The following is an 18,482-nucleotide window of genomic DNA, read 5'->3' as shown; positions in this document are numbered from 1 at the left end:
TCACAAATATGCAAATTTCAGATATTTGATAATATTTTTAGATTTTCTGATGATATAGCAAATTTCTGATAGTGTGTGCATTGTGCATTCTAGTTGTCATATAGCTGTGATGAATGCGATATCTATTCCTGCCACACATTATATATACAAGCTGCTTAGTTCTCACTCTTCACTCAGAGTTTCCATGACAATTCTGTACAAATTGTTACCTATTGATTGGTGTTGCCAATATAGGAAGTCTAGCCACCCAATTGGGCAAAATATTTCTTCATTTGGTGGTCTTTTTTTTCTTCTTTTTTTTTGATATACCAACTTTGAACCAATCGATATACCAAAAGACATAATTTTTGGCCAAATTTACCAACATTTGACATTTTTTGAAATTGTTGCTACAGTAAGACAAAATTTGTCTCAAAAAGTAGAGAGAAAAACAAAATTGCCCATCCATATTCCAAAATTGAGGTCATTGATAGGCCGTAAATGCAACCCGTGTTTTGGCATATCCCTGTATGGTCATTTGTACTTGACAAGTCTTGTGCTCTATTTACTAGGATCCAAAACATTCTCATCTATTAGTGCACAGTTCTTTAATTCCAATACATTTGTACATTCATTGAATGACCTTTGAAACTTTGGGTACAAAACCTCATACTCTGCAACTTGAGGTCAAATTTTGCACTATGATTGTTTAATTGAGGTTATTGGACTATGCCATTAGGATGAGGCCATTATGGTCTTTCCAGCGAGTGAGTTTCAATCAATATTGTCATAAAATTGTGAGTGGGTCAATTTTTGTCCACATTAAGAATTAATGTACTCAGTATACAGTACTCAGAGCAGTTGCTGCATTAAGACAACTGAATAAGCACTTGGAAGTTGGCAACACGGATATTAATATCAATGAAACATTTGATGTAACAACAAAATATTTTCATTGTTTTCACTTTTCAGTATGCTATGCATATTATCAAGACCAAGTCTATCTGTCACTAGTATCAACATGATAAATCATGTCACCGCGTAAAGTTGAAGACGAAGATTTACGTTTTTCATGTGAGCTTGATGAGACAATTTTCAATGACACCGGTAAACACTATGTAAGAATTTCTGTGATAAGTAAAGCTGGAAGAGAGAAGCTGAGCAAAGTAAGTGTGACTGTTGGTGATGGAGGGAAGACTGAAAATAAACCAACAGCTGTGACGGACATAGTACAATTGACAGAGAATAGTAAGGATTCACCCATCAAATTTGCAAGGAACAAGTTTGAGTTCACATTACCAAAGGGTATGTATATTTTGTAATTTACCACAATTATAAGGGGCTGTGCAATAAATATGAGCCCTGGTGGGAGGATAAAATTGGCGGGGTGGAGGGGGGGCAAGCAATTTTTGGCACATGGAGTGCCTTTTTAAATAACAAGGTCTAAAAAAGCTTAGGAAAACATTACGGAAACACTTACAGGGGGGGCAAAGATTTTTTTGACACTCCAAGGGTGGATGGATTTTTAGCAGGCTGAGAAGGGAGGGCAAGCAATTTTAGGCACCCATTTTGGAACCCCCCCCCCATTATTTCAACTGCATCATTTTTGTATTTTAAACAATGAAAAACAAATAGCAAGTGTTGGTCCAGCACTGTGGTTTATGAGCTGCCCTTCTGGCAGGGACACATTTATGCACCATGTATGGTAATTTATCTACTTGTTACTAGAATAAACAAAATAATACATTTTAAGTGTGACCCTTTTTAGCAGATTTCCAACTGTGTTAAGCGCTCCACAGACTCCGAGTATTGCACGTACAATATTGTATGCAACATATCTCGTTGTTTAATCTATTGCCATTCTATTTCCAGTAATGTTTAAGTTCTAACGAATGTTTGATGACGAAAAATCGATAATATGTTACATGTAATATCTAGTAGAAATATATTATCGATTTTACGTCATCAAACATTCGTTAGAACTTAAACATTACTGGAAATAGAATGGCAACAGATTAAACAACGTAGATATGTTGCATACAATATTGTACGTGCAATAAAAAGTCTGAATACTGCCTTAAGCACTTCATAATAGAAATGGTCATAATAGAAAATTAGAAATGAACATAACATGAACATTATTAGTACAAATCTGTGAATCACTAACCTAACGACTGCCATGACAGGATGTAAAAATAGTAGCACCCTTTATGTCAGGGCTAACTTAAATTCAGTGAAAAGAACAAGTTACAGCATTATAAAGTACCTATTTCTTTTCTAGGTGTCAGTGTTTTTATGAAGATATCTTTATAGAGTTGCAACATCCTCATGATCATTACATCTTTTATATTCTTACAGGTACCTGTAGTGAGGATCCAAAGCAGGCACTTATTCTATTGATTTCTGTGTTTAAATCCGACCCATCCACCAATAAGGGAGTTAAAGTATCAGGAGCCAATTTTGATATTTATCCTCGTAGCGTGGCACCATTAGCTAAGCTTGATGGAAAGCATCAAGAACTGTATCTCCACGACGGATTGATTACTTTTACCAGAACTCTTAAAGAGGAAGGTATACAAGTACATGCTGGTAAAACTAGGTTTTCTGCTTGTCTGGAATGGGTGAGAGAGATCGAAGAAGACAAACCTGAGAAAGCTGCAGAAGAGAATGATGATAAAGAAAAGAGTGAAGATGAAGTGAAGGATAAAGAGGAACCAAAGGAGGAGAAGGACAAAAAAACAGAGGAAGAACCAAAGAAGGAAGAAGACAAGGAAAAAGAGGAAGACAAGGTAAAACCTGATCCTGCATCACCTGAACCAAAACCAAAAGAAGAAAAGCCACCAGAGAAACCAAAATCACCGACACCACCACCACCAAAATTACCGACACCACCACCAAAAATACCGACACCACCACCACCAAAATCACCAACACCACCACCACCAAAAATACCAACACCACCACCAAAATCACCAACACCAACACCACCACCACCACCACCACCAAAATCACCATCACCCCCACCACCCAAACCACCTCCATCACCACCACCTCCTGATATTTCATTAGCACTGCCAAAAAATACTAAAAATGATCCAGATAAGGATTCTCTTTATAAAGCAGAGAGAATCATAAGTGATTTCCAAAGCAGAGGCAGCCCATTGCATACACCTGGACCCCGTACTAACAGAAAATCTTCCTTGGATGAGATAACGCTTGACTTGCCAGTGGTTGAATTTAGACCTCACCATAGGCCAAGGGTAAGATTGATTTAATAGTGGAATCTTGTCAACTTCTATCAGTCCAGTCTCTATGGTCTAGTATTTTTCTGCTCAGTTTTAGTTATTTACTTGATTAGATTGAAAGATTGTAGATATGTTATATTTTGTCACTATTTTTTATTGTAATATATTTACTTTTATAACTGCAAAATGTCATTCAGTATCAATTATGCACAAATTTCAAAATCCTTTTTAACATTATATAGGCAGAGGCATATGGGAGAAATTGGGAAGGAGAGCAAAATGTAGTGTCTGGCTGACCTCCAAAATCAAATTTACCTAGAGAAATATCAGGAAAACGTTTTTTCACCTATATGGTCCATAATGACACAGACTTTGCTCCGGAAAGAGTCTAAAAGAAGATTCACACTGTAATTTGGTCAAATTTATCCCATTATTTTGAGCCAATCACCCCCAAGTTTATCTCCACCACCCCTGCTTACATGCATAATCTATATACATACCTCAAACATGTTAAGTATGCATAATAGTCATTATAACATAGTGGTCCTATCATAAATATTATACTAAGCTTGTGCTTATTCTGTAAATTGTTAGTACAATTATTGCAATCAATAAGATACCAAGCATATCCTCATTAGTTAGCATTATGTTATTAAGCATTATCTTCAGTAGATAGTGAATCATACTATTTATATGTTTGTGGGCACTTCTTTGCATGTAGTTAAATGTTATCTTCAGTAGATAGCAATAATTACACACATTTATTTACTGGTCATGGTTGACTTTAAGGTGGGTCCAACATCAGTCTCAAGATATTTTGTGAGTTCATCAGTAAAATTCTTAGTCTCATAGCTATGATGGATATCATAAGTAGATTGTAATGGCTATCTTTAGTAGATAGCAATGGCCATCTTCAGTTGCTAACAGCATGGGTATCTTCAGTAGATATACTTTAGTGCACCTCAAGTTTGGCAGTGATGTAGGTCACTTGCCAGTGAGGATTTCACTGCTCGCATTATACAACCGGATGTGTGAAGATAATTACATACATACTACATACTACAACATTTATATAGCGCCTTTTCGAGATATAACAATGGTGACATACAGTAAGCCAAAAATTCAAGGTACCAGCTATGTTCATCCCCTGTATATCCCAAACAAAGACGGACATGTCACAATTGGAACCAGCAGCCAATAGCTGCATCCTCTACCTCGAATTCAAGACCTCACCTGTTGAAACTGTTCCAGCAATAAAAACATGACGATCCAAAAACCCTACGAAAATCCCAATTTCAAAGTTGCAGTTTGCTACATTGCATGCCCCACCGACCCGCACACAAAGCGTTTCACGAACAAGAGAACCAGCGCCGTGCCATTGTTAGCACATTAAAACAAGCTTCGTGCTTTCATCGAACAGAACACAAAAGTGCAACAGAGTGTACATGCATGCTTACAAGAAAAGTTTGTTGGCAAATGTAAAAATTTATTAATGTCACTAGCAATAGCAATGGCTATCTTCATAAGAGAGCAATGATAACTATACCTCATAAATATTTATTAGGTAATCCAGACATCTTATTGGTTAATAACGCCAGCGTCCGAGTACGGTATTTTGACTACTTCCCTGCGCCTGTGCAATTACGCGAATGCGGGGAAGTAGTAAAAACTTCCGCACCCCCTACTACCACATGGTATATCGACCCCGTGCATCACCGTTCCTTCAGACGTAGCACTATGCTAGACACGGGCGATTCTGCAGATGCGAATTCGTGAAAATGGCGTCTGCTGCAGTTATTTTGCCGAGATTACCGATGGATAATAACTCGCGAATTTGACGTTTATAAAACATGGAAAGTTAAAAGAAAATTTGAATAATAATAGGTCAAAATGTAAATATTGATTGAACAGAAATCCTGCAATAAAATCAGGTAAGCAAAATATTAAGCTTTCCATGCCGACCGGCACGTTGACATGTGTGTTTTGACCTTTGTTTACGATTTTACAGTGATAGTGAAAATATTTATGAGGTATAGTAAAACAAATACAACATGTTTCATTTCGGGGAAGTAGTCAAAACTACTGGTCCCTCGGTGTTGGATGATTTGACTACTTCCCTCCGCTGACGCGTCGGAAGTAGTCAAATCATCCAACACTCGACCAGTAGTTTTGACTACTTCCCTCAAAACATGTTGTATTTGTATACTATCTATTTAGTAAATAACAATGACTATCTATAATAGTAAATAACAATGACTATCTTCAATAGACAACGCTATCTTCAGTAGATAGCAATATTATCTTCAGTAGATATCAATGATTATCTTCAGAAGATAGCAATGGTTGTCTACAGTAGATAATTAACTACATGCTATTGTCAGTATAGATAACAATGAATATCTTCATAGGATAGATAAGTGTATCTGATAGATATCTTCAGTTGATAGCAATGGCTATCTTCAGTAGATAGCAATGGAAATCTTTTTGTTTAAAGTTTACAGCAATTCTGAAAAACAAACAAACAAAAATTATTGAAGATTTTGATCCAAACACAGACACTGCATTTTGACCTTACATTTTCAGATGGCACTCCAACTTTCATCATCAAAGTTAGTCTGTGATCAGGTCATGTCCTTTTTGACTTTAAAAACCTGATCACAAACATAACATTGAAAAACATAGGCAAAATTCTTGAGGTTTTTATTGATGTTTCTTGACAGGATCTGGAGTCTCCAAGGCGAATAGGAGGACATACCGGAAGAGGTAACACTGTTGCTAAGGCTGGTCATGTAGAGGTACTCATCATTGTGCATGCAGCCAGCCTACTACCAAAGCTACCTGATGGGGCTATACCAAAGCCATATGTCATAGGGTTAGTTTTATCAAAACATATGATGCGATCAAGCTAAATGAGTCAAAATCAAAATTCAGTTTTCAGGGTCTCCTTGGAGGACCTCCTTGAAAATTAGTGTTTGACTTTGAAGGAGCTACCCTGGGTAAAAACAGTTCAAATAAATTATAAATAACAATTACATTACGTGAGCCATTCTCAGATCTTTATTTCACAGAAAACCCCGTCATAAATTGACTTAAGGTTCCAGAGATTTGGTCATTTTAGTGCTGTTCAGAACAATAAAGTACAAAGTTGAATTGCTATATCTCAAAATCAATATCCCTGACACATGCATCAACTCATTTCTTGATCACATCACATTTGGGTAATGGTTCATGCACGTGTTCACAGGCCGAAGTACCCATCCCTTGGATTTCAAAGCAGGCCAGACTTCCCTGTGCATATAGCTACTAGGTATAGTCTGTCTCAGTTGAGAATGAGAGTAACACCATGTTGGATTTTTCAGTGGCAAATTCAAATCGCGCATGCGAACCTAACCCCACCAGGCGTATAGGGCCTACACACAGGCAGTCCATACACAGGCAACACAACCAATTCAGTGATTTGAGTCTGCTACTGCAAGACGAGGCAAACTATAGATAGTTTTGTCTGCACATTTTGACACCTTACTTGTCACAGTGCAATTTAATGCATTCCATTTATATTCATTTATTTGACAAAAAGGTAGGGTTTCAAAATTGACTTTTCCTTCCATATCAACGAGCAAGATAATCGCAATTTTGAGAGCTTTGTGCTGTGTTCATTATTAGCAAGTCGAGTCACAGACTTGAGTATTTTGTAAAAATGCACAGAACAAAAATGTCCTCATCTGTGGCAATCAAATTGATAACTCTAATTTAGTGTTAATTGCATCAAGATTTTACCACTCAAAGGGGTACAGTATTTCATGATTCTAACATCCTCTTCTTATGGTGGGGTTAGATAGATCTCGACAACTTACAAGATTATTTATAAAATTTCAGTTGATTTGGACTTTGAATTGTATGTATTACAGTACCCCTTAGTCCACTGTGTTGTAATTTTGTTAGTAATGGTATAGTTATACTTACCCTGAGACTGATCAATTAACATTGATTAATCCAGAATACCGTCCTTACCATTTATTCAAGTATTGCCATGGTAATTATTGCATAATTTATTATGATTGATAAAAAAGAAGGAAATGAGTTGAAATGGTTTGTATTTATATTGTCAAGCAAACTGTATATGCTGGTAAATTGATTTTGTATATTTACAGTAAAATAGTCATCTTATCAAGCATCACATGATGTGAATTCAACCAATGAAATGACAATGATCTTCAAGGGTTATATAACATGTCATATATCCCTATTGTCAATTAGACCCAGTCCACACAAGTGTGTTTTTCCTGTCCTTTATGATCGTGTTATAATTGCATTACGATACTAGTATCATATGCCAGTTCAATGTCGTAGGCATAGGCCCTACTACAATCGTGTTATCATCCACGAATGATGAAAACAAATACACAAACTATCTCCCCATAGGAGGTCATCCCCAAATATGTTTATTTTAAGCCATTATGTATGATCTTATATATAAAATGAAATTGGTGATTTTGGTGGCATATTTGTAATGTTTACACATGTCCCATGTTCCATCAAAATGGAATCAGCCAAATTTGTTGTGTTTGTCGGGTTAACAGAGCAATTTTGACATTCTTCTTGTTAGCGTGTCCAAGTGCAGGGTCAAATGCGCCCGAGCCAATAGCTGACGCAGTGAGTGACGAGCAGAATCGTTGAATTCAGCTAGGTCCTCATGTGTGCAATGTTGCCCCATCTATGGACAGACCAGCAGGTGTTTTGACATATACTTTGTTATTTCATCTTGAAATGGTCAGATACCTTTCCTGGCAGTTGTACTAATAATATTTCAGCATTAAAGGATAATAAAATTGAAATTTGATGGGAAATCATACAGTAGCTCAGGTGGAAATACTTTGGAAAAGAGATGGTATATTTGAGAAGAACCTTTCTTGGTTATATCGGCAGAGATCATCATTGTTTATGATAACCAGACCAAGTATGTATTTATATTTGTTTGCAGGAGAGGTAAAGGTAAATCCAAGTTCCATGGTCAAAGTGACCCCAGAGTTACGCATGCATCTCTCCGCCCATGTCTAGCACCATCTTGGGAAGAACTTGTTATCGTGGAGATAAAAACTAAAGATGTTAAGAAAGAAGGTACTTACAGAATTTATTTAAGTCCTACTATCTTTGAAAGAATCGTTGCCACACCAACACCGTTTGTTGTCCTTTTCACATGTTCCAGTGCAAATCTTGTTGTTTCTGTGTAACCCTGTAAATTTGCACTTTCATACTACATCCATCCAGTGACGCAAAGGAGAGCAAGGCAACTTTCAAGGGCGGTGAATGTTTACAAAAATGGTCAAAATGGGCTAAAAGTACAAAAAGGCCTAAAAACCTTAAATATCAGGGCAGCCAGCATCGCACAGTGGAGTGCAAGAGTTTTCACGTGCGGCAGCACCCCCCAGTTACATAACTGCATCCTTCCCTTTCCCACCACAACCCATCATTCAATGTATGGAAACAACTTGAAAATGCTCACAACTTTTTGCATTATAAACATTGTAAGGGGGGGGGTAAACAATGTAGGGTTCAAGCAAGGCAACATTTGTTTTAATATTAAAAAACAAACTATAATTTTCTTAATTTTCTACTAATGCTATAAAAAAAATTCACTTTTTTCCACTTTTATTGGACAATGAGAGTTGCTATTTACAAATAGAATCTTTAATTGCATGTGATTGGGATGATTAAACCATAAAGAACATTCTTCTTTCTTTTGATCGCAGCTGTACATTTATTGATAGTAGATGAGTACACAAAAGCAGTATTATTGGAGTATGAATTGGCTCTAGCATATCTGAAACCATTTCATCAGTATCATCTGGATCTTGTTCAGGTCAGTAACTAAGGGTCCACATAGACTCCAAATATTCAATGTAGAATATTCGTTTTTACATTAGGTGGAGGTGCTGTATTTAGCATTAGCTTTTGATATTAAATTATTTTCTTTATTTTTGACCCAGGCAAGCCAGATGGATAATAAAGAAAATAATTATATGTCCAAAGCTAACGTTAAATATGGCACCTCCCCCTAATGATTTTCTAACGAATGTTTGTTGATGGAAAGTCAATTAAATTGTTGTTGAATGTCTGGTGGAAATGTATTATTGATCTTACGTCATCAAACATTTAGAAGTTAAACATGACTGGAAATAAAATATTATTAGAATAAGTAAGACATACTGCATCAAATATTCTATGCTGAATAAAAAGTATGCAGCGGGCATTATAGTAATTCGGTCGGTTCATAATACGATGCGCCTGCTGGGAAGATATCAAAATATGTAGTGCATAATGGGAAAATGTTGACATCCAAAGTCCACATAATACGATTACAACACATTGTGTTTTAAATGTCAATATAATGATGTTACACATGAATGCCCAGTAAAACAGTAATTTACAATTATAGTAGATCCATTTTCTATCTATTGATTACACGGATGCCTTCATGGAGCTGTTTTCAACATTAATATTATCACAATCACATGCAAATCCAGTGGAAACTAGAACGAAGATGTCCACCTGAAGGTCAAAAATTGGACTGACAAGAGCAACTGCTGCCAGCGCATTGTAAAGTGAATTGCCAGAATTGATTCTTACTACACCTTTTAAGATGCAAATATCACATTGTTATAAGATGCATATGGCTGGAATGCAACAAAAAACAGTCCACATCTCCTTTCTTTGCACCATCAATTTTGCAGCTTCATTGCCAACTTTTCCCGCTAATAATGTTATGAACACCTGTGCAGCAGGCTCGGCAGCCCCTTTGACTTGAATGTTCTTATACATTACAAAACATAAAATGCTGTCCATGTTTAACATGTTCATGGAAAGTTTTCAATGAAGTCCAATAATAATTTAAATATTGCAGTAGCAGCTCAGTGGATCTTATAAGAATGTGTCACAAAATCATATTTAAACCAATACCCCAAGCATGCTGTAGTCAATTTGTCTTCCTCAAGGCAGTGACTTCAGTGTGTGCTTCAGTGCAATCATGGAAGAAAGAGATAAGAAGGAACCACAACGAACGCATTCACTTTGTCCACTCCCTTTACCGACATTTAATTGACATTGTTATTCATGAGGATTTACTTTGATCAATACCCAACGTTAAATAGGTGATTGGTATTGTACTCCATGTATTTGCATGTCTTCTGGAGCGTGCCTGAAGATGATTTGAACTAATGACCTTCCGTGCAAGCACTCTATAGGATTTTCTCTGGTGAAGTGATCATCGGTCATTGATGGCCTACATCTTTTTCTTCCATTTCGCCCAATTTTCCCGAACTTTGATGACTTTTTTCTCAGAGTTGGCAGTCTTTGGCACTGAAACGAGTTAACTAGTTACGATTATACACATATAAACTATTAAATTAAACAAGTTTCATGTACCGGACTCAACCGGAACATTGTGCATTATTTAAGAACATTTTGCATCAATTTTTCATCGAAAAAGTCACCAAAATCTTACCTTATTTGCTAAAGATGAAACTCAGCAAAAAACGGCCGATTTTGATGACCTTTTCGATGTGTTAAAGGACATTTTCTACACAACACGATCAAGAAAACAGTTTGACTGTAGATCCCAAAACAAAGCTACTATACATGTTCAGAGCATCAGTGAAATTCCATAATCTTACTTCTGGGTAGCGTTTGTTTGTTCTTGGATGGGTTTGTTATAGTTTTTTCCAGTAATGATTTCGCCAAGCATCGATCGCGGTAAATGGATCATACATGAAAGTAAGTACCATTGGTAGCTTTTCTTTTCATGCGTCAATAGATAAGCGGATTAAAACTTGGCCGATCGAAGTCGTTGTGGTTCCTTCTCATCTCTTTCTTCCATGGTGCAATCAAAGGCAATGCATCTCTACACAAGCAAATTAACTGTGAAGTAACTGTAACAAAGTACTGATGTCGCTGCCTCAAGGAAGCCAAATGGACTATTATCCTATTGTATTGAGCATAGATTAAAGTGTAATTGATTCACATGCAATCTTTTCAAGAGCCGCATAAAATATAATTCACCTGCTACTTTACAAAATAATTGTCAATGTGAATTTGGAAGAAAAACATCATATTAAGGGTGGTCTTAACCCTGGAATTATGGAAACTTTCGGGCTTCATAACTGCTAAATTATTAATCTAAAGAATATAAAAGTATACATTTTTAGACTGGAAATGACTTGCTGAATTCATCTGTGAGGTCCAATTTGGGCCAAAATGCTCATTTTGGAGAAAATCCAAAAAAGCGTTTTTTGGCCCAAATTTTTTTCAGTCAGCGTAACAAAAAAAATTGTTTGGCCAAAAAATTTTTTATTAATTTTAAAAATTAGATACAAATATCTAGGGACCGTTTTTTTATTTTTCAGAATTTTGACCAACTTTGAGAAATTTGCACCAAAAATGGTCAAAAAATGCAAAATTTTCAAGAAAATCATAAAAAAGCCTGATTTTCGCCCAAATTTCAAATATTTTTGGTGAAGTTGGTCAAAATTAAAAAAAATGAAAAAACAGTCCCCATACATATCAAATCCTTTTATTGAAAATGTCAACTTAAGTTATTTAGCAAAATGCATGTACAATGTATAGTGAAGCTCATAACCTTGAATGAACGAGAGTCCAGTGCAGCTTACATGCAAGCTCATATTACACCAATCCACTAACAGCTACTAACCTATGTCTGCAGTCATCTGTTTCTGCATACAACGCATGCGCGTTGCGAATGCATGTGTTGGAGGCTAGTAGCTGCTAGTCACTGAGAATTCAGCGAGTAGCTAGTAGTTCCACCAAAACTTTTACTATAATTTAGATTCGCGACCCTGATATTTGACCTATCATGATGTATTTGACATTGTTAGTTCCAGAAATAGTACAAGAATACTCCTGGGACTGGTGAGTTAAAATGGATGGCGCTAGTCCACTACGGATAGAAGAAAGAGTTAACTTTTGGTCAAAACAGTGCACTGACACAGTAAACTCACAGAAAAGAAGTAAAAAACTTGGCACTTAAAAATTTCACGCGACTTAACAAAATAACCTGTGGACTTATAAATAGTCTAGCAGCATGGAGAATATTCTTAGCTCCATTTTGGTACCAGGTAGGGCCTATACATTCCAAAATGTTCATGCTGTGTTGAATTAAACAAAAAATGACCCCATTTTGGCAACTTTTGTGGATGAATTGCAATGGGACATTTCGTGCTGGACAGTTCTTGTCTAAAGGTTGACAAAGGGATTTGATATGTATTTTTATTTAGTTTTTAAAAATTAATAAAAAAATTTTTTTGGCCAAACAATTTTTTTGTTACGTTGCACGAAAAAATTTGGGCCAAAAAACCCGTTTTTTGGGATTTTCTCCAAAAATGAGCATTTTGGCCCAAATTGGACCTCACAGATGAATTCATCAAGTCATTTCCATTCTAAAAATGTATACTTTTATATTCTTTAGACTAATAATTTAGCAGTTATGAGGCCCGAAAGTTTTCATAATTCCAGGGTTCAGACCAACCTTAAGGCTAAAATATAGACATTTTATATTTTATCACCTCAGAAGTTTCCATGTTTTGTTTTTTAGTCCGTAGAGCGAGATCAACCAGGCTTTGTACAGACATCTCATCTCTTTATATCAGTCCTAATGAAATCCAGTCAGCTACCACGCATTGGAGCATTTGGATTCCAAGGATTAGAGGTCATGTTAATTGCCATGGAAGAGTCTTTGAGTAATCCTGTTGGTCCACTGACAGCTGTTGCCAGGGTAGTGCCAGATTTCTTTAATTATGTGTAAGTATTTCGGAAATTTTGTTTGGATATTATCACCAGTAGCATTATGCTATGTGTGTCTGGTTTAGTGAAACTCTAAGTAAAGTTTGAGTTCAAACGACTGACTTAAGGAACAAACAAGCAAACAAATAAGTGCAATAAACTTCCTCTGTTTGTATGATTATATTAGGCTGAGGGGTAAGCATCATTAATTGATCTCGTACACTGGTATGTAAGGGTGGTGCAATAATTATGTGTACCCGGGGTGAATTCTCAAAATGGTCTGCCAAAAATCGCCCCCCCCCTCTGGCCGTGCCAAAAATCTTTGCCCCCCCTTTCGACGTGCCAAAAACCTTTGCCCCCCTTTGATGTGCCAAAAATCTTTGCCCCCCCTTACACATGCAAGATTTTGGGGAACCCAATTTAAAACCTTAAATTGTCTTATCATATAGTGCGGCAAGAAAGCGACAGGAAATTTTGCATATTTGAGCGTGTTCCTAACGTTTTTCCTACGCCTTTTAGGGCGTAATATATAAACGGTGCCCAAAATATCTGTGCCAAAAATTGCTTGCCCCCCTTTCGACCTGCCAAAATCGCTTGACCCCCCCTTTTGACCTGCCAAAAATGCTTGCCCCCCTTTTGGCCTGCCAAAAATCTTTGCCCCCCTATAATTCACCCCGGGGTACACATAATTATTGCACCACCCCTAATGTTTGTACTGTTCATCCTTGACTGCTCATATCCATTTCAACAACTCTTCCAATACCTTTGTACAGGAGCCAACCGTTGTTAATCCGTGATGAATCCACACTTTTTTACTGAAGCGTATACGTGAACGCAGCGAGACTACGCGTTCTGCGAGCGCCGTAAAATTCGTCATGCCTGGAACCTTTGTGCGTATGCAAGCTTACAAGCTGAATTCAGTATTTTTCAGGTAGCGGCTGAACATTGCCGTTTTATTCCATTTATTCTGTAGTTTTATTGCTGATATCAACAGGGAAATCATCGAAGTTTTTGTAAGGCTGAGTGGCAATGATTAACTGACATTCCTCGTAAAATAATCGTGAATTATACGATCTTTAGCTTCTTTTCGTTGTTGAAAGGATTCAATCATGTTTCACCGTCATTCATCACCGATTAACAACTTCGCGTCCGGCGCGTCTGCGTGGTTTACCGCTCGGGCAGCTAAAGCTGCCCTCGCGAAGTAAACCACGCAGACGACGCGGACGCATCGTTGTTAATCGGTGATGAACAACGGTGAAACATGATTGAATCCCTAAAAGTACCAGACTTGAGTCCTGTTTATCAGGGACAGTCTGTGTAGCTCAGTGGTAGAGCGCTCGCCCAACAAGCGAGAGGTCTGGGGTTCAAGTCCCCGCACAGGCAGGTGTGTCCAGAGTTTTTTCTCTGGTATATCTGCCTATGCATGTTATGTTTCCATTTGTAAATTCATGTTTAAATATGCTAGCGTGCGATGCGTAATTCTTCTTTCCCCTGTATATTGATATATTAAGAATAACGATTAAGCATCATTAATTTGATCTCGTGCACTAGTTGTAATGTTTGAATGTTTCCATGTTCCAGTGTATGATGCGTAAGCCTTTTCCTCTGTTTGTAATTTCAAACATTATATTGTCACTTTGCAGATACATTAACACATTATTATGTTTTTCTAATGTGATAAGTGAAACCAGTATGTCTTGTTTTGGGGAGAAAGCACATAAAAAAGGGAACTAGCAGGAGTGCACTACGCAGAGCTTCACCGACTGAATTTTTATAATGAAAGTCCTTTCTTGAAAATAATATTGATTTTATTCACATCTTTGTTTTTTCTGTTTTTGTACCCCAGTCAAAGCATAAGCAAGCAGCAAGAGTCATCAGCCCTCAAGAGCCTCTCCATACAGTGGCCTACACCACACCCATCATCTTTCTCTACATTGCCTAGCCAGTCTCAATTTGGACATCCTCAGGTTAGTAAGGGTTTAGTGATTCCTTATGCAACATCTATGGCATAAAGCTGAAGCTGTAAAGTATCTACACTAACCCTCTTCCCTTATGGTATAACAGTTTGGTGTTGAAAACAACTACATGTCTAAAGCATACATAAGCCTTGTAATAACTTGTGATGCCATGTCCCCTACTTTTGAAGTTTAGGTGCATTTGAAAATTAGGTATAGGGTGCAATAAAATGTGTATTATTCAAAGCATTTACTCCAATGATTGTACCCCACTTTGAAAGTTGTATCACAACAAGTACATTTTGGGTGCAAATTGTGATGCAATACGGTGTAATTAGAATCTGTGCACAACATAAACTAAAGAGATGCATGCCATTCACCAACAGGCAAAGTCCCTGTGCATTGTATGTTGAGAATTCTTGCATATTCATGAGGGAGATTGTTTGATTGGCTGTGTGTTACAAATCATGCATGCATATTTGTGTGATTATGCAATAGAGCGTTGTTTGTCTTTGCGTTTATGCGTAAGACTGTAACAATATACAGTATATCCATAGCAGTTTCATCTTTCGCACTTCAAGGAACAATTGTCCCTCATTAACTGGTGATGGTGGGATTTGTCTGTTAGTGATTGGTCTAATAATATGCACTTTGAATGTCAGTATCTCTTTAGTTTATGATGCACAACTAGTTTGACTAATCAAAGTTTCAGTACAAATCTAATATAACTTGACTAGAATCGTAGTGCATAAATTATTGTGAAATTAATAAAAGTTTACTTTTAAGTCTGATTCCTTATGATATTGTGTTTCTACCATTAGTGGACCTTGCCAGGATTACCAGAGAATCGGCCAGTGTGGAACCATACCTTCATGTTTTGTGATAAAGGGGAAGTGGCATCCATGTTTAATGATACATCTGCGTTAGTCATTGAATTATATCCCACAAATGCAAGTAAGTACTTTTCACTAACATTTTGTTTCTTTCTATGAATAATAAATATGTAGATGGTTTCTTGTTTCAATGACCAACAGATGTGATCTTTCACAGAATTCTGACATTGGAGAAAAAAATGGTCTGGGCCTGACAATGTAGCCTACTTTGATTTGGCCCTTTTTAAATTACTGTTTTAGTCCAAGTGACAGCCTCCCCTGTGACCGTGTAATCAAAGTAAAATTGGCCTACTTATTTCCGGGGCCACTGTAATGGTGAAGGGGGTATCAGGCGCGTCCGTAAATTCAACGTAAAAGGGTATTTTTTCAGATTAGGGTACGTTACGTGCGTAACGTGAATAGGGTATCAAATTCATGTAAAATTGGTGTAAAAGGGTATGTTTTGGAGCTCTTACGTACTTAGGGTAGTTTTGCCAAGTTTGGGATTTTGTGCTTTCTCCTTCATTCATGAAAAGTGAAAGGAAAGTATCTTCTTCCTACACCCCAAAAGCAGTTAAAAGCCATCTTTTAGCTGTCAGAGATGACAGATCCCTATACTGGCCCAGCTAGCATACTAAACACGAGGTCCCCGGACGAGGTCACAACTTGTTCAGAATATACAACCAATCAGCATGCTTATTCTTAACTGTGGAGTCAATAAATTATGAGGAAAAAATATAAGAGGATTTCGATTGGCCGAACCTCTTTAAACTCATTAATATTCATAGTCTTGGTGGCTTCCAGCCCAGAAAATTTGGTTGATCGGAACATGGTCTAAAGGAGCAACAAAGCAACCCACGAACTTCTAGGTTTGTAAACAAGCTGTGTCAATGAACTTTTGACATGTGTGAAATTTTACTGGGGTATTAACACAACGATTGAATAATTTGGAACTATTTTGGCTTTCTTAAAATATAAATCAATGAGTTTCAGGATTTTGGTTGGGTTTACCACTAAATCCAGTATGATAATTAATGCTCTAGGATGTTTTAAATGGAGACGAAATTAGGAAATAAACCAAGCTAAACTGGCCGTGTTTGCCGTCTTCTTCCAACTTCAATGTGTGGTTTGCAATCGCCATGGTCATAATTTGCGTTGGACTTGCAGTTCAAAATTCTCTTGGATATGTGGAGAAATGGCCAAATGGGTACATCCCAATCCCAAAGAATAAATTCTACAATATTTCAATAAAAAGCGTTGGACCTGTGATCCAAAAAGGGGAAATTATTGGCCCAAAAATCTTGAAAATATTGGACATACTGCATGAACTTTGAGGTAAGCTTTAACACCACGTAAACTTGTATGGCTCAAAATTAATGGCTTGCCACAAATTGCTAGCCCTATCATGCCACTCGCCGCCTGGGTTCTGTGTGTTTACTTGTTTAGGGGTAATAATTGCATCAATTACTTGTTTAGGGTTGGGGAAAAGACAACTACTTGTTTAGGGTAGCAAATCGTGCAACTTATACTTGTTTAGGGGGAAATTTCAGTCTCGGAAATACTTGTTTAGGGTGCTTTTTGAGAGTCCTCAGACGCGCCTGATACCCCCTCTTGACACTATAGTGCCCCCCCCCCCGGACTTATTTTGGATTTGACTTTCACCTTACACATATTCATCTAAGAATTAGCTGAATCATTTTAAGTGGTTAAACTTTAATTCTAACCAATAGCAAATGATAAATTAGGACAACATAATGAATATTAATGTTTTTGCTACAATGGCACTCACAGGCAGACAAGTTTGGCGACTGATGCATGGGCCTGATGGTTCTACAGATGCCCATGCATTAGCAATAACACTAATTCTGTAAAATCAAAGACACTAAAATTTTGGTAAAATCTTAAAAAGCAAAACCACCAGCATGCATGGAGTGTTTTACTTCATATATTTACCTTTATCTTAATTTCAAATGTGCCACCTTTGGTCTAAATTGTGTCACAAATACACCATTTTATGCACCACATAATTCGGTTCCAGAGATCCAGTTCTAATCTTAATCACAAATTACTTTTCTCTTAATTTTCAGCATTTAATGGTAACAACTGGTCTCTACCACAGTGCTGTGGTTATTGCTCACTTCTATTAGATGCACGAGTACGTGAAGCATTGATGAGTGACAGAGGCAGCATGGGTGTAAGAGTTGAGCATGTCAGTCTGCAGGTATTAATTCATGACTGTTGTCAGTGCCGGAGCTGTCTGGTGTTCTTTAAAATTCCTTCACATGAAACAATTCACTTTTTCTGTAAATTTCCAGAATGTATGATCTTGTAATATGAAATTGTCATTTTTTTTTTCAAACATAATTTTTGGCACATTTTGTAACATATACACAAGTCCCACCTTAACCATAAATGGAATATTTGTTATGGAATGTTTGATATAAAATGGACAGTTATTACTGATTGTGATTATTTTGAGTAGAGAATAACAAAATTAAAATTGTATGGAAATTGTACATTGACAAGACACTGTTATTGTTGATGTGCATATTGAATTGGTTAAACAAGCGATTTCAAGAAGATTTCAGTGTATACCCAAATGGTAAATCTGAATAACTTACTAATATTAGGGGCCACCG

The 18,482-nt window shown here is 36.9% G+C and overlaps 2 protein-coding genes and 1 non-coding gene across 3 annotated transcripts in view; all 3 read left to right on the top strand.

The window, feature by feature from the left end:
• Nucleotides 1–1,010: 1,010 nt before the first annotated feature.
• LOC140150430 (coiled-coil domain-containing protein 33-like) lies at nucleotides 1,011–9,096 on the top strand. The gene is made up of 5 exons (XM_072172442.1): nucleotides 1,011–1,284; nucleotides 2,338–2,768; nucleotides 5,945–6,096; nucleotides 8,206–8,342; nucleotides 8,975–9,096. The coding sequence occupies exons 1-5, from the start codon at nucleotides 1,011–1,013 to the stop codon at nucleotides 9,094–9,096; spliced, it is 1,116 nt and encodes a 371-aa protein (XP_072028543.1).
• Nucleotides 8,982–18,482, top strand: part of LOC140151527 (coiled-coil domain-containing protein 33-like) — a 46,373-nt gene continuing 36,872 nt past the window's right edge. Inside the window, exons 1-5 of the mRNA XM_072173897.1 lie at nucleotides 8,982–9,084; nucleotides 12,829–13,034; nucleotides 14,863–14,983; nucleotides 15,793–15,925; nucleotides 17,931–18,064. Coding sequence (XP_072029998.1) covers nucleotides 12,889–13,034; nucleotides 14,863–14,983; nucleotides 15,793–15,925; nucleotides 17,931–18,064 — 534 coding nt within the window. The 5' untranslated portion in view covers nucleotides 8,982–9,084; nucleotides 12,829–12,888. The remainder of the gene's footprint in view (nucleotides 9,085–12,828; nucleotides 13,035–14,862; nucleotides 14,984–15,792; nucleotides 15,926–17,930; nucleotides 18,065–18,482) is intronic.
• On the top strand, nucleotides 14,328–14,399 carry Trnav-aac (transfer RNA valine (anticodon AAC)). Its single transcript has one exon. It is a non-coding gene; the product is annotated as a tRNA-Val (tRNA).

This window comes from Amphiura filiformis, chromosome 4, assembly GCF_039555335.1.
Source record: "Amphiura filiformis chromosome 4, Afil_fr2py, whole genome shotgun sequence".
Taxonomy (NCBI): domain Eukaryota; kingdom Metazoa; phylum Echinodermata; class Ophiuroidea; order Amphilepidida; family Amphiuridae; genus Amphiura; species Amphiura filiformis.
This window is presented reverse-complemented; position numbering and strand designations above follow the sequence as displayed.

Excerpts from the sequence above, each read along its gene's own strand:
- LOC140150430 (XM_072172442.1), top strand. The coding sequence starts at position 1,011 with ATGTCACCGCGTAAAGTTGAAGACGAAGATTTACGTTTTTCATGTGAG. Across the intron at positions 2,769-5,944 it reads AGGAAAAAGAGGAAGACAAG|GATCTGGAGTCTCCAAGGCG; the intron begins GTAAAACCTGAT and ends GTTTCTTGACAG. Across the intron at positions 8,343-8,974 it reads TAAAGATGTTAAGAAAGAAG|CTGTACATTTATTGATAGTA; the intron begins GTACTTACAGAA and ends TTTTGATCGCAG.